General features: G+C 40.7%; 1 protein-coding gene across 1 annotated transcript in view; it reads left to right on the forward strand.

Annotated features, from left to right (window-relative positions):
• Positions 1-21,945, forward strand: part of Ttc29 (tetratricopeptide repeat domain 29) — a 189,873-nt gene that overhangs the window by 13,136 nt on the left and 154,792 nt on the right. The window contains exon 4 of the mRNA XM_031340377.1: positions 21,416-21,639. Coding sequence (XP_031196237.1) covers positions 21,416-21,639 — 224 coding nt within the window. The remainder of the gene's footprint in view (positions 1-21,415; positions 21,640-21,945) is intronic.

Here is a 21,945-nt window from a genome sequence, read left to right on the forward strand (position 1 = left end):
CACCTCTTCCTCCTCCTCCACCACCACCTCTTTCTCCTCCTCCTCCTCCTCCTCTTCCACCACTACCTCCTTCTCCACCACCTCTTGCTCCTCCTCCTCCTCTCCTCTTTCTCCTCCTCCTCTTCCACCACCACCTCTTGCTCCTCCTCCTCCTCCTCCTCCTTCTCCTCTTCTTCTTCCTCCTCCTCCTCCCCCCCCCCCTTTTTTCTTCTCTGGCTCTTGTATTCTTTCCATCCCATCTTCTGCCATTTAGCATCATGCATTAGCTAGAGAGCATATAAATGTCTTTAGGGTTGAACACTTAACTATTACTTATCCACAGCACCTTGAGCAGCTATTTGCCTTTGCATCCACTAAAACTCACTGCAATATATCAGAGTTTTTCTCATTAAAGTAGCACTTGTCTATAGGGATAAACAACTATTTCTAATCAACAGTATTAAATTTTCCCCTTAGGCCGAAGACAACCTGAGCCATGGGTTTTTAGCTAAGTTTGCAGTGCCAGCAATACATTCCTGCTTGTAGGGCAGATCATGCAACAGTCAGAGACTGGATGATGCTGTCACACTCATTTTGCTTGACAGGTTGGTGCTGTAAACCACAGGGCTGCCAGGGGAGTAAGACCATTGATGGCCTTCGCCCCGCCAGCCTGTGTAGCACCTCCCAGCGTTATGAAGGCAGGGAGGAAGGTTCCAGATCAGTTCCCTCTGTATTTTTATACCTTACAAGCAAGGTATGTGATGTCTTCAGAAATAGGGCCTTAATACCTAGTTCCTGGGAAAGAACCTTTTATAGTCTAGGCTGGCCTTGAACTCACCTCTGAAGATGAGGGTGACTTTGAACCCTTGACTGACCTGCCTCTGTTTCTCAAGGCACACACCACCATACCCAGCTTCTTGTTTTTAATGTGCATATCTCTGTGTATGAATTATGGATGAGCATGCATTTGCTCATCCTGTGGAAACCAAAAGAGGGCATTGTGCCTTTGAATGCCGTGAACCTGGAGTTACAGGCGGTTGCGAGGCCATTGTGGGTGCTGAGAGCTAAACATGGGTTCTCTGCAAGAGCAGCAAGTACTCTTATTGCTAAGCTGTTGTCCCAGTCCCTACCTCATTCATTTTTAAATGTGTCTTTTTGCTATATCTTAAATATTACATTATCAAAATAAGATACACTACATTTGCATTTGACAGTGATTCAACTTTATGGCCTAGGCCTACATGATAAGCTTACTGACATTGTTTTTACTGCTGAAAATTGTTGAATCACAGCTCTTGATACATTTTGGCTTTTTAATTCTGTTTATTATCAGAATGCATTATTGTTTTTAAAAGCACTTAAAATATCACTTATTATCATATCTTAATTGCTTCAAGAAGCTAAGTAATAAAAGTATCATTTATAGGATCAAATAAAATTTTCTGAGAGCAGTTTTTGTAGCAATGTATGTGGAGATACAAATGAGCAAAATCATTTGGGGACAGATAATGTTAATCTGCTCCGTAGTAGTTTCTGTTTTAAATCCCAAGCCCCAGTGTATGAGCTAAGAAGGTAGGCTCAGCCCTGGGCACTTCTCCTAGACGCTACTTTCCTTGTGGGTGTCCTCCTTCCAGCCTCAGTTTGTGGGTGTCCTCCTTCCAGCCTCAGTTTGTGAGGATTGCCAGCTACCACATCCAGCAGCTTTAGGCTGTAACAAAACCAGGAACCAGGGCGATGAAGACGGCTCAGTTGGTAAAGTGCTTTGGTGCATAAGCAGGAGGAGCTGAATTCTGAAACCTGGAGACCAGGTAAAAGTCGGCTGTGTCACCAAACAGCTGCAGTCCCAGCGAGGGCAGAAACAGGAGAGTCCCCAGAGCTCACTGGCCAGCCAGTCCGGATAACTGATAAAGTCCAGGTTCAATGAGGGAACAGCGTAAAAAAAAAATTTTTTTTTTTTTTACAGTCCCTTTCGTCTTCATTCTGAGTTGTGTAACTCCTATTGGATTAAAATAAATGACCATTGCACTGAAGAGTAGGGTTTCTTCTGTAATCTCAGAGTCTTCTCATGTGCCTTTCACATTTACCAGCCGCCCACCAATCAGGTAACCAATCCAGTGCTTGGGTTTTGCACAGTGGCCATGCATGCACTCTAGACAGGTGTAGAGAGCAGATGTTTACTCTGGATCTAATAGTTCAGAGCATGCTGTGGGAATTTAAATTCCTCTAGGTGTGTTCATCCTCTGCTCTGCTCATTGTTGTCTGCCAGTGGGAAATCATCTTGTTTCTCTTTAAAATGCTGTTCACCACTGTAAAATAATAAACTCTCTAAGGGAGTTGGCAAATTAAAACTTCTAAAGTTGCCGGGTGAATGGTTATATGATGGTGTTATCATGTTAAGTAAGGTTCGTCTTTGATATTGTATTCTGTCAGCATTAGAATAGGGAAGACTTGAAACTATTCGGAACCTTTTAGATTTCCATTATGGTTAAAAACAAATCCCTAAAATATTGATATTGTAGCACTACCACTCTTCTGGCCCACACATCTGCTGTGTTTTATATTGGAAAGCGGGTGTGGCATCGTACTAACCACGGAACTTCTCGGTGCTTAAAGCATCCAGAACTGTGGGCTCCTGAGGATACTCTGGCATACTCAGAGTCTCCACAGAAGTGCTAGAGCAAGGTCTTTCCCAGTCAGTGCAGTGGTGGGATTCTCCACCTGTAGAATGAAAAGCACATTATTCTCTTTTTTTGAAGCAAGAATAGTTTATGTTTAACTATGAGAAATGATAAAGAAAAGAAAAGTTAAGGCAACTTTTTTCCAGTTTTTAATTAGATTATTTAGAAACACCCCCGATTTCTTATGATCTTGAGGTTAATCATCAAAACCCACACACAGGTATTTACATGTTTGTAAATGTGTGTATACTTTGTGTTGATATGTGTGTAAGTATGTATCCCCAGAGTTATGCTGTAACCAATAGCATTAATTTTCTATATACCTCTAGGCAAAAATCATACATTTTGACCATCTTCTTCAGAGTATCTTAAAATTAAATACACTCAGAAAACTCAGAAATAGCAAATCACATCCCTTTCTTCTTCATGATCCACACACCCAGGCAAAACTCAACAGTCAGCTAACACAGGTGTCAGCGTTAGGCTAGCCAACATCTACATATAGGTCACATGGCTTTAAAAGCACTCGCGAAACCCCATGTGCATGTTCCTGACAGGAAGAGGGAAGAGTGCAAACCCTCTGCGGGACCAAACAGTCAAGTTAGAAATGACACGAAATTAGGAGAGCTTTAATTGAATACGCTTGACTATGTTATTTTCCACAGAAACCTGATCTTCCTATTTAGATTATCAAAACCAATAAAGAAGCTAGATACTGAAGTGTCAGTTCACAGAGCCTACCCAAGAAGGAGTAGCCAGCACTGCAAGGCCAAGGCATCTAGGAATTCACTGGCAGGGTGAGAAATGACAGGGCACTAGAGATGCCATTTCCAGTATGCTTGCATTGCATCATCATGGAGTAAAGACTTAGTGACAGGGCTTTGCTCTGCTCACCTTCCCTGGTCCTGAGACAGAGGAGTCATACCGTTTAGGAAACCTGCAATAATGCTTTTCATTTTTTAGGATTTGCTTCACTTTAGCTTTTGGTATAGAAGACTTTTATTGTTTGAAAATTCACCAATGTTGATGCCCTTGGCCCTTAAATTAATTAAACCTAATAAAATGTCCTTGAATTAATTAAAATGAATTAATTATATATGCATTTAGTCATTAATTAATTAACTAATTAATCACTATAGTATCTTCCAAAATTCTTAGGTGATCAATGAGAAAGAATCTTTCCCAGTTTCTTTTGTGTGTGTGTATGTGTGTGTGTGTGTGTGTGTTTTCTCATTCCATTTGTACTGTTTTTGCGGGAGCAGATGTGACTTGGTCAGCATAATTTCTGAGGGGCCTAACCCTTATTCTAAATATGTTGGAAACATTTTTGGAATATTTATGTACAAGGAAATGACATGTAGTGGCTTCATTTTAGTTTGAGCTCATGGCTGCTCTGCACTGTGTGTGTCCTACACTGGAGCAGTCCTGGGTAAGAGCTGAGAGTGAACTCACCGGTGTGGGTAATTAGACAAAGAATTATACAGGAAATTATAAAAAGTGGTCTGATTTGGAACATTAAATTCTAAATTTAAATGATTAAATTTAAGGGGCTGGGATGATTGGAGATGGTGACAGAATGGATGTAGGGATGGATAAAGGAAGGATTGAATGATGACTCCTCTGACCAACCTGAGCAGCTGGGGCAATGTCTTATTCCCAGCCGAGTCCCCAGTTCCTCCAACAATATGCAGCATATAGGAACTCAGTAAATATCCCCTTAACTCAGGGTGGGTTTGCCTAAGCATATGCCTACCCTTTCCAGTGAAATTGCCTCATTTCCACTCTGAATCTTTTTTTAAAATAAGAAATATAATGACCACTTAAAATGTTCCAGATATTTTCATATGTGTCATCTGTATCAATTCTTTTAATCCTGAAAAAAAAAAATCTGTCAGTTCCATTTATAACCATGAATGAAAGTACAGAGGTATTAAGTTACTTGACCAAGGCTGCCCAGGAATGGTACATGAACTGACCTTGGGTCTTAACATTCCAGCTGTGCCGCCCACCTTTGTTTGCCAATGCCTCCCTGACTCCGGAGTTTCCAGGGTCTTTACTAAGTAACCATCTTTCTCATCCCCCATCCTAAGGGCACTGAGGCTCTTGCCTAGCCTGCATCCTGGTCCCTCTTGGTTCTTAAGTGGCTCAGGTTTATCAGGTAATCCCCTCCCACAGTGCACTGCTGCTACCTAGGCCTCTCCTGTACCACATTATGCTCCCTGCGTCCTGCTCTGGCGGGCTGGAGAGGGATGTCTTGCTTATTTGTGCATCTTTGGCATTTGATGAGGACTACAGCTCACAGGTGGGGGTGAATCAGTGAGTGACTTGCCCATCACCTTCCTAGCCTGGCACCTTCCATCCCCTCTCATGCCTCAGGTACCAGATAAGCCTTTTTTTCCCTCCTCCGCCTTGGTTTACCTGTTTCTCTCTGAGTGAGGTCTCCTTTGCTCCACTCTCACCCACACAGTAGAATTGCAATCCCCTGTTGCTTCTCTCTAAGTAACTGTGGACTGTCATAAACATAAGCTTCATTTCCCCAAGCATTAATATTTAATAAACTTTAGATTGTGACCCATTAGAGAGTAGTGGTTATGACCCATTAGTTTGGGGATCACAGCCAGCATTTTAAAAATAGAAAGAGGGGATCATAAAATAGAATGGAAAAGAGAACATTGTTCTCAGTGAGGCTTGACAGTGGAGGTTGCCAGGCTTCGTGGAGCAGAGCACAGGTTTCAAAGCGAGACCCTCTCTACTTGATTTCCAGCTCTATGTTCACAAACAACTGGATGGCTTTGGATGGCTCACTTTTCACCTTCCATAACTCAACCTCTTCATCTGGAAAAACAGGTGGAGGCTGGGCCCAGAGTGCTTATAGGATGATGTTAATAGTTATCAAAAGATGGGTGGAACACTTTTGTCTTACGTATTTATATGTACTGTATATACATGTACAGGGAGACACTTAGCAATGAGACCAAGGAGTTGTTATAAAGAAGCAGAAGTGTTGAGGTATGAAAAATGGTTCATCAAGAAGAAAGGGGACTAAGCTGGAGAGAAGGTGATGACTTGATTAGAGCCAGACTCTAGACTCCTCCAGAATTCCCAGGATGGTATTAGACTCCCCCGCCCCCACCTACCTACCTGTCCACTTGCCCTGCTCCCGTCCCTTCCGCTCTTTTTCCCTGCCTCCCTCCCTAGGCCACTCTTCTGTAGGTATTTATACTTCTGACATATGAGCATTGCAGTACTGTGCGTTTCCCTTTAAGCATCACCTCAGCTGTATCATGTACACTTTGAAATGCTTGGCTTTGGTCTTTCTTTTGTTCACTGCAAGTGTCTTCTGATTTGCCTCTAGATTTTTGTTTTGCTCTGTGACAAACTGATGCTCTGAGCTTCCTTTTTATAAAACTAAAAAAATAACAAAATTATATTCCAAATTAGCACAGAGAAAGAAATATTACAATTACAGGAAATATTACAATAAGTCAAAAAGAACAAGAATCTGCAGGATGGGACAGTCAGAGAAACCATCAATCAAAAGTCACTTACAGCCGAAGCAAAAGCTGACAACCTACACACACATACACACACACACACACACACACACACACACTCAAACACACACTCACATGCACACACACATTCACATGCACAAACATATATATGTGCACACACTCACACGCATACCCACTCACATACACACATGTACCTATATACATACATACACAAATATATATACACACACACATACACTCACACATACACATGCATGTGCACATACATGCACATACAAACATATATATGTGCCCATGTGCATGCATGCACATCCAAACACATACATATATGCACACATATGCACATGTGTGCACACGTGTGCACACATGTGCACACATGTAGCCTCTCTGGATCCTCCCAACACTTCTCTCATACATGACCACACAAGTGGAATAGGAGGATACAGAATTTAAGAAAAAAGTGACTATTCAAGCCAATAAACAATTACTAATGCAGAAGTCCAAACTGTGTCCACAAAGTCACTCTACCAAGTGATAGGTTAAGCATTGGAAGATTTTGTGGTGACATTACTATAAACTCACCATGACAGGAAGGTGATTAGAAACCGATTTAAGTGTCTGAAGTACACTATTAAGTGCAGGGGGCACTACAGTGTATGCAACATATCTTACATGTGTGTTCAAGATACCAATGTTAAGAAATAGTCTTCAAGATCTGCAAATAAATCAATTGTTCCTGTCTTTCCCCAAACTGCAGTACCTCTTCCATTAAATGTTATATTCTCGCGTGTGCTTTCTGATGGCCCACACTCACATGCACGGGTGTTCTGCTGGGTGTGTGTGTACATTTTTCATCTAAATCATAGTGTTAACCTGTAATCTTTCTTTTTCTGCCCTGGAGTTGGCGCCACAGCCCTCTTCATGGATAAGCTGCAGACGGTACCCCTCTTTGTTCCAAATGCTTTTCTTGCACATTGCTATTTAGTATAGATTTTAAAATTATCATAGGGTCTTCAGTAAGGATTGCATCAAATTTAAATGTTATTCTCCAAGAGATGATATCATTGAAGTCTTGAGCCCCCACATTAACCGAAAGTATGCCTTTCAGCAGAGTTAAGTGGGTGTAATGACAACAACATTTCTCCACATACCTGACTTTGAGGGTTCTCCAGTGTACTACAAAGCGTGTAGGGTTTTTTAAATAGATACATATTGTCCATGAGTTTTTAATAGATACACATTGCCAACAAAAAGTTTCCTGAGTTTCTGCTTTTCTTAGATATTACAGATCTTTAACATTTTAAAATAAATTTCTAATTTTTTCTGAGGTGATCATAAGTTCTGCTGAGATGAATAAAGTTACTAGATTTTCTAACTCTGGACTATCTCCTTCAATTCTGGGTAAAACCTTCTTACATGGTGTGGCTTTGATTTGTTCTCTCCTCTCTCTCTCTGTGCGTGTATGTGTGTGTGTGTGTGTGTGTGTGTGTGTGTGTGTGTGCATTTTCATCTAAATCATAGTGTTAACCTGTAATCTTTCTTTTTCTGCCCAACAATTTTATAGAAAACATTGAGAGGTTTAAATCAGATAATTATATGCCAAGCGCTGCGATCAGCATCTGTACATGAAAGACGGTGGCTGTTGCTGCAATTAGGGCTATGTGGCTGGTGTGCACAGCTGCATCCGCTTTTGTGCTCCGGCCCCATTCTCTGTCTTTTATATAAGCAGCTGGTTGTTTTGTGAGACACCCCCCTTCTATTTTATTATCTTTCAGCTTACTCTTGATGTATTCTCTTTTGCTCTGTCTTTGGGCTAATTTCATTGTGTCTGTTTCGTTAGAATTTTTTTCTGTCACCCCGAGTTGAAAGCTCCTTCCTCACTCAGAGTGGCTACTCCCTGTTTTCACAACACTCCTGTGGAAAGCTTCCTCCTCACCTGAGGATGCTTGCTTCTCAGGGATGTGATGTTTGGGCATCTTTAAAACCCCAAATATGTCAAGTGTCCATAAAAGGTTTCACTTTGAAGCAATGAATAAATTAGAGATTTATTTATGCGTTTGCAGGCGAATGGTTTTTGCGGGTTTGCTTTCTGCTGCTTTCCTTCCGTGGGAATGAGACTTTGAGGAGGGCACCTTCGCCCAGATGATGCACCGTGCACCATAGCAGCTCATGAAATTTCTGTAGCTAGTATGTAGTCAATTTTTATAAAAACTGTCTTGTATGTTTTAGAAATTAATCCATGTTCTACATTAATTTGCTGAACAGTTGGCAGACATAGCTATTGGGATCCAGTCACCAGCTTGCTTGAGTCTACCATTCCCTTCAGCCGGGTATGTGTTAGTCATGTCATTTTTCTTTAACTGTATCTGTAAGTTTCTGAGAGAAAATTCATTTTGATCACTTTGTCTTCATTGTCCTGTTGATTTTCTATATTTTGAAGCTGTGGCATCTGGTGCATTTTTTTTTTCTGCCTGCCGTATTTCTCAGTGATCCATCCATTTACAAACCTCTGAGCCTTCCGCTCTTCTCATTGTTTTTCTGCTTGAATTCTGTTCTGTGTGCTGTTGATCATGCTGCGAAGGCTGCATGCTTGCCTCCTGTTAGCATTTTCAATGTTGTGCAGGAACTAGAAAGAGCCGACGGGCTCCCTGCCTAGTCTCTATTTTATGTATGTTTCTTAAAGTTTGAATTCAGCATTGTTTTGTATTCTCAAAAATCCCTCCTCTGTGTTTTACAAGACTCTTGTTAATACAAAACTTGATTTTAAATAGTAATTTTCTAGTATTCATGATAGCTGCAATAAGGTCAATATGATATCTAGGGCAAGTTATCTCCCCAGATGGTGTCTGGCAGAGCGTCAGAATGATCGTTGTCTGTGGTTTTCATTCTTGCGGTTTTCACCACTCTCTGGAAGTTTGATCCCTCGTGCACGGGTCCTGCGAGGAGCATTCATTTCTCTATCTCTGCGATACTCGTCTCTTTGTAATGGTAATCAACAAGCATAAAATAGGAAGGTTTTCTGCACGTGCGTCATAACTCTGTCCTTAAGTTTGACAAGGGAAAACACACCGTGAACTTACCTTTCATATGGGAGAAAGTTAAAGGATGCTAATGAAAGCCATGCCATTGGTGAGGTAGTCACCTTAGAACTGCAAGAATGAGTTTGTTGCTGCCCTTGAACATTCAAACATAAGATATCTCTTTACTCAATTTACCATAAGTTTTTTTTCATTCAAGAAATGCAAAACAACAGTGCTAAAAGGAACCTAACCTCATAATGAACTTAATTTTTCAAAAGGAAAAGAAAGAAAGACAAAGGTACTGTTAGCAGAGTCCCCTGAAGAGGGGACAGAGAGACGGCTGAGGGAATGAGGAGGTTCTGAAGAGATGAGGTCTTGTTCAGTTTTCACGACAAATGGCATCACATAACTAGAAGAAATGTCACAATATGAAAAATCAAAATGCAAGTTTTTCTATATATTTTCATACTAAAGAGCATGAATAATGTTTTGCTGTCATTTTTTAAATGATGTACTTTTTCCTTTTGTGTTTTAAAGGTGTCACATTTCTCTTAAGTACTTGTCAACCGCAGAGCCTCCATGTACACGTTTCCTGTCGTCCTTTTAATGCCTTTAAGTAGTCTGAAGAAGTGTGTGTATGAGTGTGTGCATGACCACGAGTGCGTGTGGGAGTGAGTGTGTGTGTGTTTACAGAGAGAAACACCAGAACAGAAAGCTCGAAACTATAGGTGTAAAGAATCAATTGCTTTTCCTTTCACAGAGAAACCGCTTCATGTAGTTGTTTTATGTGAAAGGTTTCAAAAAAAATGTAGAAAAAGTTCTAATCAACTTCTGTACATTATGTAGAACTTCATTTTCTAAACTCTGCAAAAGAAAGTTTCATATTTAATGGGAAGTCATGAATTATTCCATTCATCATCCGCTTCCTCCTTTCAAAGGCACGATCTGGATAAAAGGCGGGGTGAATAATTTCAAAAAATACAATACATTTTTAATGGGAAGGTGCAAGCCACAGACTCTCACGACTCCCAGCAAGAGTGCAAGAAATGGAATTTTACTTGCAAAACTCAGAAACTCTAGCTCGGGCCAAGTGTGAGGCGCGCTCCCTGAAAACAGCCAGGCAGGACCCAGGAACCGGTGGCAGCGAGGCTGTGCCTTTGTTGTGAGGCATAGTTTCCTCCCTAAGATTAGCTCTCTGGCTTTCTCTTTTCACTGTTTCCTATTTCACTCACCTTACATGGAAAGCCAATTGTTTTATTTATAGAGATGAAAGCTGAAGTAAAGAAAGTGAGTTTTTCTTCTGGGAGGGACTTATGTGAGAAAAACAATCTCAAATCTTATGGTTTCAAAAATTGTACAGGACACAACAAATTACATTTAAAAAATAGTAGATACAATATTCTGTGGAGTTTTATGCTAACACAAATTATCCTGTTAATTTACACAAAAGCATTCAGTCGCTTGTAGCAACGTTAATACTTTTGTGTATTTGTAATCATGATATATGAACTTAATTTTTACTTCATACTCAATATTTATCAGGACACTATATAATAAAATTATATTACCTACTCAGAGTTCCTTTTTATCACTAAAAGTCACTTTAAACACTGTACTTCTTTGTCAGCTATCCAAAGGTTGAAAATCACAGTGTCATTTGAACCACAACAAACAAAACAAACAAACCAAACCAAAACACTATGAGTCTCTGGGTCTGCTCCTTTTACCCAAAGATGTTCATTCCAGCTTCAAACTCATGCCCTGGAAACACTCTTTTAAAACGGCACTCTGTGCACAGCTCACTTTGCCTGGTCTTCCATAGATGCTGCTCTTCTGTAAAGGAGTTTGACCCTGACCCTCAGAAAGATTTACAAGTTGTTAGTTAAATGGCAAACAAACCTGAAGACTTATATAAAGGCTTTCTTCCAGTCTTTTATATGAAACTACCCCCCCCCAAAAAAAAACATTGTAAAACTGTGGCTAAGTTTTAAGATTTTATTTTTCAGCAAAAAAAGATGTCTGCTGCTAAAATTCTGTGTGACAGCTTTTGTGGATAACTAGTCCTCTGTGCCATTGCTGGGTGCATTGTTGATTCGTGCTCAACTAAGGGTGACCACTGTGATTCAAAGATTTGAGTGTATGGAAATCATTTGAGTAAATCATTTTTAGCCTGATCAATACGTTTTAAAATGCCCTTATATTATTAAGAGAACGATTTTGAAGCCATCCAAAGGACTGCGGTCCTGTGCCGCCTGATGAATCAAATCCATCCTCCTGTGATGGCCAGTAATCATGGCTAGCAAGACATTGCTGGGCTGATAAACAATTCCTCATCTCACCAGAGTCACTGCACTGAATGCCAAGCGTTGGTTCTACTTATGGAATGTGTGACTTAACATTTGCTTCATGTTACAGAAATATTTTATGTATTCTAAAATGAAGTTACCCATCGAGAAATAAATTCTTGTTGGGAGGATTTTTTTTGTTAACTATGTCTTTAAATGTTGTATTATCCATCAAAAGAACTATGTTAGTAATAGTCTCACCTTCTTACTTCTTTTCCTTAAAAAAAATTTAAAAAGAAAAAAAAGATGTGCTTGGATTGAGTGGATTTTTTTCAAATAATATTTTCTATTTTGTACCTTGTTGTGAAAATATTGAAGCTTTATGCTTTCTACTTTATTAATAGATATGAATTTGTATTTTCCAAAAATATAGATCAAAACTTGCATGCATAACAGTTTTTCCAAAGATTCAAATCAGTAAACTTATAACTGTTTAGAGAATTACATACCAATTCTATTCCCTGTCAATATGATAGATTTTATTTATTTTTAAATTAGCAGGTTAACCTATATACTTAATTGACTCTAAATCTAAACTGAAACAATATATTCTATTATACATATCTATCTTCTAATCGCAATATTTTTATTTTCATTTTTTAAAAGCTTACATAATGGATAATACCCCACTTATTTAGAAGATGATTCTAAAAAGGCTTTTCAGAAAACACATAAATTAATACATGCCAAATGCTAATCATTTTAATCATTGTAAAGAGAATTTTACCCAAAATTATGATAACATGTAAAATATGTAATGATATAAGATATAGCACAGTACTTAAACATCTAAAATTAAATGTATACCCATAAACTTCATAAAGAATAGAGATTGTGATTATAATTATGCCATTAAAATTCTTACCACATGATTAGTCATAAATAAAATAATATGAAAAGTTTTTTATTGAAATGTATATTTAAAAACACATGCATTATTCTTCATGTTTTGAAATGTCTAGAAGAATCAGTCATGTTAATCCTAATGAATAATTCAAATTATAATGACTAGTCATAATTAAAGAGAGTTTTAAATTTAAGTACACCAAGATTCTGCTTTTCAAGATATTAGCATGGAAGAGCTAAACTTAACCACATAGAAAATAAACTGCACTGTTAATTTGAAACTAGCGGCCATACAGATAACACAACGTGGGTTTCCAAGAAAACTTCATAGTTGCAAAGCGTTTGCATTTACCTTGCTCGGTATGTGTGCTTACTACCGAAATAGCGCCCCAATTCCCCCACAAGTGAGATCTAAATTATTTGAAAACGTTGGCCTAATGTGTGACACTTAGTCAGTATGCCTCTGAAACACTGGGGTGTCTCCCAGAAAGCTTCCTCCTTTGCTTGTCTCAGATGGGTCAGCTGGGATGCCACACAGAACTTTACGTGTATATTATTTGGGTGCCACCTTGTTTACATATCAATTAAAATAATATCTGTATTAAGATGAAGAATCAGTTATCAGATTTACATGATGTGACTGCAGTTTGCTAAATTTCCAGTAGATGCCCCCAGAGACCAGTCAACTCATTGGAAACCCTTGTGCTTTTTAAAGGAGGGGATGTTTGGGCAGTTTGCTTGTTGGCTTGTTTGTTTGTTTGTTTTTGTTTAATGTTAAAACTTTGTATCTGACTATATTTGGAAGTACGTAGAAAATAAATAAAATCCCTTAAAAGTGCAACCCCCCCCCATCCATTTATTCTTTTCCAGTCTGTACTGTATAGGATGATTCTCAGTCAGTCATCACTGTGGGTAGTTTAAAGCAGACATTTTAGATAATAAATGCTGTCATTGTTCACTGAAATTCCATCTATTTTAAAAGCAAAGTCATTCTAAGTGCTGTGAAGGTTTTTTTTATTTTGTCTTTCTTCTAGCTTTATGTATTTATAGAGAAATGCTTCCCAATGTTTGTTGTGGTTGTTGTTGTTGTTTAGCTTTTAGAGAAAAAAACTGCAAAAGTAAAAGGTATTGAAACAGACCCAGGCACTTATACAATCGGTGTCAGGATTTGTGTGCATGGGAATAACTTTTGGTTTCATTTTGATCGTGTGTAATATCTACCTACACTGAAAAAAGCAGAGGTAAGAATAGCAGTTCACTTTATTTCGTGGAAATTATATTAACTGAAGCTGTTTCAGTATTCATTAAGTCAGTGTAATTATCCCGCAGGTAGTTCCAATAACATTTATCCCTCCAATATGAGTGTGAGACAGCTAAACCCGACAGATATCCCACTAGTGGCTTATAAATATTAACTTAGTGGAATAAAAGTATTAGCCTGACTTTTGATGAGCTCTTACAGATCTTTCAAGTTTATCTTTGTCGAATTAAATAAAATTTTTATGATCTTGTTTTAAAGTATGTTTTTTCCTTATTGAACTGTGCTTCAAATCTCTGAATGGTTCACTCTGATAGTGTGATTCCAGTTTAGCCCACAAAGAATACAATCAATGTATCCCCACGTATTCAGAGAGGTGATAATACTCAGGATTTGTTTTTTGCTGTTGTTGTTGTTGTTAGAACAACTCAGCAAAATATAATTCTGGTTTATTGTTGGACATTGTTTCAAACATGCATCAAACAGGCCAATAAATACATAAATAAATGCATACATACATAAATAAATAAACAAGCAAACAAACAGCAACTTCATAAACAAAAAAAAAAAAGGGAAGGAAACCTTTGGCCTTCTTAACATCTCATACAAACCAACTATTATAGTACAGCTAGGTACATCCACAAAAAAAGATACCGGAAGGCTCGGAATAAGATTGGTTTTTGTTGTTGTTGTTGTTGTTGTTGTTTTAACAAGTTTTTTTTTCTCCTTTGAGATTATAATGAGCATGGTCACACCACAAGGGAAGGCTGAATGAAGTAGGACAGAAAACCCTCTGAAGGCTGCTTTGGTCACCAGTTATCATTAAAAATGGCTGACCCCTAACAATATATACAAAAATGTAAAATGCAAATAAAAAAATACAAACAAATTTTCCTTTTAAAGTATTTTTAAGAAAAAAAGCAGGGCCTGGGAAGTTCTGGCTCTCTTTTCCTCCCATGGTGCCAATTCATGTCATGGTTTTGGTGGGGTGGTGGAGAGCGCATGTCATCTGTGGGTGGCACTGCCCGCTGTGGGCGGGGCCTGCTTCTCTACTCGAAAGTGACCAAGCTTAAATTCTGAGGAAATGGAGGGTGAATAGCCACGGTGCACACACCACCATGGCTCTTTTCAGACACACCGGAAGAGGGCACCAGACCCCGTTACAGATGGTTGTAAGCCACCATGTGGTTGTTGGGAATTGAACTCAGGACGTCTGGGAGAACAGTCAGTGCTCTTAACCGCTGAGCCATCTCTCCATCTCCAATACTCAGGTTTTAAAAGTCCATCTTTTTAAAAAGTTCACGTGCAATGAGGATAAGCAGACTGTGCCTGTCTGCTTCCTCCCTTTACTGATTCTGTTTGTAGAAGGGTTGGCTTTACTTCTTCTTAAGTGTTGGCCAGTATGCTTCCTTTATACCCTCGAAGGAGACTCAGCTGCCTAATCCATTTGTCATGGATGCCATCACCTGCCAGCCCCTCATTTTAAGAAGAAGGATCTTCTGGGAAGGTCTCAGAATGACTCTGGTCACTTTTCCTGGCCCAGTTTGAGCACAAATTAGCTCAGATAAAGACAACGTGATCCAAACAGGGCATTCATCATAGTTGTCAGAATATATCAAAATTTTAAGTAAACAATGCAAACAAGCAGAACACTATTGAGAAGATGAAGAAGGGTAAAGTTGTCTATGTAACTGTCAGGAATATGGGGGAGTGGAAATTTATGAATCAGGGGCAGAGAGAGCTGTGTATGAATCTGAGCTCTGCCCCTTGTAAGCTTCTAGGGCTTTGGGCAGCATAGATATTTTAGAGGACTTTTGATGCAAATTCAAATAGTTAACCAGATCACCATTAAGTGGTGCCTTCATGTCTACTAGAACTAGATTACATCTAGTTTTAAAATCCATTCCCCAGCTGCAGATCCCATCCTGGTATATGAGTTAGGATTTCTATTGCTGTGAGGAAACCGCATGACCAAAAGCAACTTGAGTAAAAAGGGTCCACTTGGCTTCCCCTTCCTGAGGGAAGGAGCCCAAAAGGGAGTTGGGAGATCTGAGGGCGGAGCTGATGCAGAGGCCATGGACAACAGAGGGGTGCTGCTAACTGTACAGCTCTCCATGGCTTGCTTAGCTTGAGATCACCCACAATGGGCTAGACTCTCCCACATCAATCACTAATTAAGGAAATACCCTACAAGCTTGCCTTCAGGCCAGTCTCACAGACATATTTTCTCAGCTGAGGTTCCCTCCTCTCAGATGGCCTCCTAGCTTATGTTGGATTGATGTAGCTGACACGGCACGGAAGCCTCGTGTGTCTCTGGTGATCACTTCATGGCATTTTATAGGTGGTTGGTGTGGTCAGGAATGGCCTCATGTTTATTCGCATACCCCTTGTTCTCTGTAAGCACTGTCTTCAAATTCTATAATATGAAACCCCTTCAGGGGGTTCCCAGAATTCTCATTTCCCCTTTGTATAATTTTTTCTTCTGGTGCCTAAAAGCAACATATTTTAGTTTAGACCAATATTCATAAACATTTTGGCCTGTCACTAAATTTGAGAGGTAAAACAATCAGGTCCCGAGGAAAAATGATTAAAATGATGACAAAATTCTATTGTCTTTATATTTAAAATAAACAAACATTTCCTCAAAGCAAGTGAACTTTGGCCACAGTTGTCTATTAAGAAACAGAAATGTGAAGAGTTCAGATATACTAGCAAGAACTGACATACACTTTTACTTCCAAATAACCAAGGCATGTTAATAAATAAAGATTTGGGGCAGGTAAATAATTTACATCAACTACGAAGGTCTGAATAGGAATCTATCAAGTGAGTCGGCATCACTGATTCTTCTTCATCCTGCGTATTAATAACAAGGCTTATTTTATGATACGTATGTTTACATATGTGCCAAGTTGAAACGTCAGCATAGTTATATATACATACTGAAATATTGCCTGTTAGAGCATCTTTGTGAAGAATGGCCACTTAAACGTTCACTAGATATTTTTGAAATGGAGGTCAAGTGTATCTTAGGGATGTGTGGAAGCTGAAAGCTATCTCAGAGAAAAATCTCAGTCCAGCCTTCTGCGGTGCTTAGAGGATTTGGGGCCACAGGGAGCAGCACCTGATCTTGACTAAATTAAGTGGAAATGGCCTTATTGGAAGGATGTTTGGTAACTAATTAGGTGGAAATTAGGAAAGGCCAAGTCACAGGACCCTTAACAGACGGTGAATGGCAAGAACAGCCAACAGTGGGCTCAGAAGCCTGCCTCATTGCCTGAGCTGTAGCTCTGCCTGCATCCTGTTCCCCAGACAGCGTCTGTGGGCAACACTTTACCTCGGTACTCATTCTTTTGATAAAAAGGCCCTGATTAAATTGCTAAAATTCTTGACCCATAGAAATCTTATCCCCAGTGGGGTCAGTTATTTCCACATACTCTAGAATGCTGCCAGGTGTAGAGGGGGAACTCGATGCTGGGTAGGCCACCTCCAGCAAATGACCCTCTTCTATCTCTCAAGGATGACAAAGGTGACCCAGGATGCCTGTCTATTTGTCTCTCACCTGACCTCACAGGAGCGGCTCACCCCATGCCCAGCCTAGGCTCTCCCAATGCCCAGCCTAGGCTCTCCCAATGCCCAGCCTAGTGTTTAAAGCCAGCATTTCACTTTTCTTTATGATTGATCCAGGAGGTCTTCTCACTTACAGGATGAGAGCCACCAACCCACAAAGGTGTCATCTCTTATCTCAAGAAAGGTTAGAGTTCCAGCCTCCTGCCTCTGAGGCCTCTCTAATCCTGCCTTCTGGGCTGCCAATCACCTGGACCCTCCGATTCCCCAAACTCCAGTTAGTCATTTTCAAAGTCTGTTCACCTATTTGTTCCCCTCTTTAGACTATGACCCATTGTCAATCTGCTTCTTCACATTGGTAACAACAGTCATTGCTTCTTCACATTGGTAACAACCAAGACATGCCATCACCACATGCCATCACCTAAATACATTTTGGAGCCAACAGCTTCTTCCACCTCCTCTGCCCTGGCTCCAGATCCACAGCCTTTCTCATGCGTGGCCACCAGAGCTCTCCTCAAAGCTTCCAGGCTTGTCCTCTTCCATTGGATCAGGTGTGAAGCTCAGAGTCACAGACTCTAAGTCTACTTCTTACAACCTCATTTTAATTCCTGGCCCTCAGCCTTAATCCTCCCTAGTGTTAAAATCTAATTTTGTCACTCCGATAAAGCCAGACCAGTGTGGCGATCTTTCTCAGATTACTCAAAAACCACTTCCCATCACTCTCTTCCATAACGGAAAAACAAAACAAAACTAAACAACATTGCATGCACCGTGGGAGCCAAAAGGAAGTAGAATTACTGGGTCCTGCAAATGAAAACATATATGAAAGTTCAGCTCTAACGGAAATTTATCTTTTAGTATCCATCTATCTGACATAGTATATTCCTTTCTTGAGTATCTTTGATGACAACCAAAGGCAGTATTGGTTTACAGACTCCTTGCAGCCTAGCAGGGTGGCATTTGACACAGTCCTGACCAGTGGGGCATAAATGGGGAGCTGCTATTTACAGGAATGGTTTTGCTTTCCCCACAGATAAGGGAAGCCATGCCACCAACATCTTAAAAGTAAAATCAATTTGTAGCAGCTTGGTAGTGATCAGCAAGGCACAACGAAGATGATAACCCCAGAGATATCAGCCTTGGCCCCGCCAGGCCACTCTGCCAGACCTTCTGCTATGGCTGTCAGCAACTATCCAGAAGCTCTGATTTTCTAAGATACTGGAAGGCAAACTCACTTACTGAATGCATTCCTCAGCTATTCCGTCCTGCAGAGGTGGCCATCTCTAATGCACCTGGCTGAGCTTCGCCATCAGCTCTGCAGAGGAGCTAGCCTGAGCTGCCAGATGTCTCCAGTGTAGCTTGTCTCGTGTCTGTCCTCATGAGCAACTATACACAGCCTCTTAGCATACAAACCTTGCTGCTGGTGGTTTCTGTTCAAAACCTTCAGTACGGCACACAGAGTCCCTAGGATGTCACAGTGTTCCTCTCGTATTGTCCTAGGTCCTTGAGAAATTAAAGGACCAGCTGTCTTCTGCTTAGAACCTGACAGTTGGATGTTTCCATACGCCCTGTGCTCAGGGATATGGGCAAGGAGATAGATGGTCGTGGTCCTCATACCTTCATGCATCCCACAAAAGATGGATACAGTGGCCCCCACACCCCAGTTTTCTGGGCGTTACAGAAAACTGAGTTCCATTTCCAGCTTGCCTAGTATTTGAGAGAGGGAGTGGGGGAGAGAAAGGGGATGTGGCCCATTCACTGACTCACTCCTGACCCTTCCACTCTGTGCCCTTCTCACTAGATCAGAGGACGGAATGCATTAGGATGCATTAGTCTTCTCTTTTACTCTCCTAGAATCACATGATGGCTCTTGATTTTTTGGTATAGGAAGAGAGTTTCTTGACTCTCGGTCAGCTGTCTCTGTAACAATCTGGTTGTCAGGTGGGAGAAGGCTGAAGTTCAAGTTCATGTAGGATGATCCTTCCAGACACTTCTCAAATGCAGCCATGTGGATGGGGTGGAGCTAGAAGAGGAATACATGCCTAGCATGCGCAAGGACTCCATGTTCCACCCCCAGCACCACAGTAATAATGCCTATCCACAGGTGCATCCTGTTAATGTAGCCCCGATCCAGCCTCCTCCGCAGCTAGCTCTGTCACTCTCGGCCTTAGCAACCTCAGAGTCTCACCACACTTAGCTTCCCTCCATACCTAAGCAGGGCCTGCACAGTTGTGCTGGATTTTGTTTTCAAACCTCCACCAGTGAGGTTTGCATAGCTCGAACGTGAGAACCAACCACCACAGGGTTTGTATTTCCCTGAGCGTTTCACACACTGCATTTCATGGGTTCTGCAGTGTGGTCAGGACTGATGCTAATATAGGCTTTTACACAGGGAAAGGAATGGAACTCAGAGATGTTCGGGTAGGGATGTCAGGGCATGTTGGGCTCCCCATCAGAACCCCTGGTTCTGAGTGATGAGACAGATGCCACTGACCTTCAAGCCTGTATTGCCAGTAGTCAGTGCCCCATCAAGTCAATTGAGCTAAACACTGAACTGTCTTCTTTTAAAGAAAGAACATAACGTAATTTACATGAAACTATCATTCAGTACCTAATTGTTCTTTTGGTTAAACAGTGACTGCCCCCTAGTTGTTCTCCATAAGTATGTGTATTTCTTTTTCCTTTTGTTTCTTTCCTTTTTTGTTTTTTTGTTTGCTTGTTTTCAGACAGGATCTTTCTACAAAACTCTGGCTGGCCTAAAACTCAGCATATAGATCAGGCTGGCCTCAAACTCACAGAGATCGGCTTGTCTCTGCCTCTTGAGTACTGGGATTAAAGACCCAGTGCCACCATGCCTGGCAGCACATGTAATTCTTAAATAAACCTTTTCAATCGTTGTTTATTATGTGTCTGTTTAGTTGTTGTCTGTGTCTCCCCTTGAGCAGGCATACAGATTTCACGAGGGCACTGAATCTACTTGGCCTAGAGCAATACATCTCGGGAGGAAGAGGAGCTGCAGAGATGGCTGAGTTTTGGGGCTCAAAAGTTAAATCACTTGCCATGCAAACATAAGAACTGGAGTTCAGATCCCTAGAACTCACATATATGCCAGGGAGTTAACTGCCTTTAACTCGGAGAATGGAGACAGAGCCTCCAGAGCAAACTGGCTAGTAAAACTAGCTGTATCTGTAAGATCTGGGTGGGACTTAGAGACCCTGCCCCGGAAAGTAAGGCTCAAAGGGGATCATGGATGTCCCTTGCGTCAACCACTGGCCTCCACCTGCAGGCACACACATGCATGCATTTGTACCCGCACACATGTGCAAACAATACACAACACATATGCATACAACACACATAAGAAAATGGGAAAATTAGGTATTTCATCATGAGAAAGCCAGTAGAGATTTGTGGGATAAATACATCAGAGAGTCAACTGTTGCTTTATCCCTACTGGTGAACAATAAAGTATGTGTTAGGGGGTTTTATTTTGGTTTTCTCTTTTTGAGACAGGCTCATACTATGTAGCCCTGGCTGAACTCAAATGAACAATCCTCCTGTCTCAGCTTTCTTTTAAATTTCCAAATTCACTAGGAAGTGAATTCCTATTTGTTTATCTACTTACTTGATAATTATCAAGCCATTCATTTGATCCTACTTGTAAATAGTTATGTATATATCTACTATGGTATTTCACTAATTGTTTAAAACATTAAATGCAGAAGCATGATTGACTGAAGATGACCAAATTCCAATAACAGATTGTAGAACTACATAATAGAGAAATTAAGGGATTTTTAATATTTAGTAACAAGTTTGTTTTTTCTGTTGGCCTTGTTACTTGGCTGACAGGTCTGTTTGGTCTGCTAATAGGTTGGTTGGTTTGAGCAGGGGTGGGTGTAGGTGGTGGGATGGGCGTGGAGATATGTGTATGTGTCTCTGTGTGTGAAAAAAAAAACTTTTGAATAGTTAAGTAACATATTTGTTCTTTTCAGTGGTGCGGTACATTAACATACCTATGGTAGGTAAGCTCCTGGCATCTTTCTTAAATGTAAGTTCCTTGATTTGCCACAAAGATCTCTTGATAGTTCTCATGCTCACACTGAGGAAGATGAGTAAGAAAGCTTACCTTGACTTCTCGTATTTTGGAGAATGGGAGCCCCTCTCTGGTCTATAATGGCTGGTGTTCTGCTCATGTTCCCAGCCACAGGAACTCATACAAGAAGAGCATCTGTGTGGACATGCTGCGAGATGGCTTCCACAAGTCCTTCACCGAGCTCTTCAAGCTGATAGAACAGTGGGAAGAGCTGCGGAAAGCTGCGCAGGCACGGTCCCTCTTCTGGCAGCAGAGGCCTCTGGAGGACCAGCCAGACAAGTTGGACAATTTCTATCACCACTTGACCAGGGCCGAGGCTGCGGAGAGGAAAGGTAGGCACTGGGATGTGGGGATGCAGTCCAGGGAAGATTCCAAAATGTTACCCTATGAATTTGATACATTAAGACAAATTGCACAGTCCAATCTGTTCCACTGAGCAGCTTTACGGACTAAATGACCAGCTACAAAGACATTCTGCCAATGTCACTGCAAGCCTGGGAAGACAATGTTCTACCAAACATCTCCAGAAGCTTCCCACAGCTGTAAACCTGTCCTGTCATTGAGAACACATTTGTTTCTGTGTGGTTTGAATATTGGCGAGTTTTCAATGCACTGTCACATGAAAACCATGCAGATAT

The sequence above is a fragment of the Mastomys coucha genome, unplaced genomic scaffold (genome assembly GCF_008632895.1).
Source record: "Mastomys coucha isolate ucsf_1 unplaced genomic scaffold, UCSF_Mcou_1 pScaffold22, whole genome shotgun sequence".
NCBI classification, from domain to species: Eukaryota; Metazoa; Chordata; class Mammalia; order Rodentia; family Muridae; genus Mastomys; species Mastomys coucha.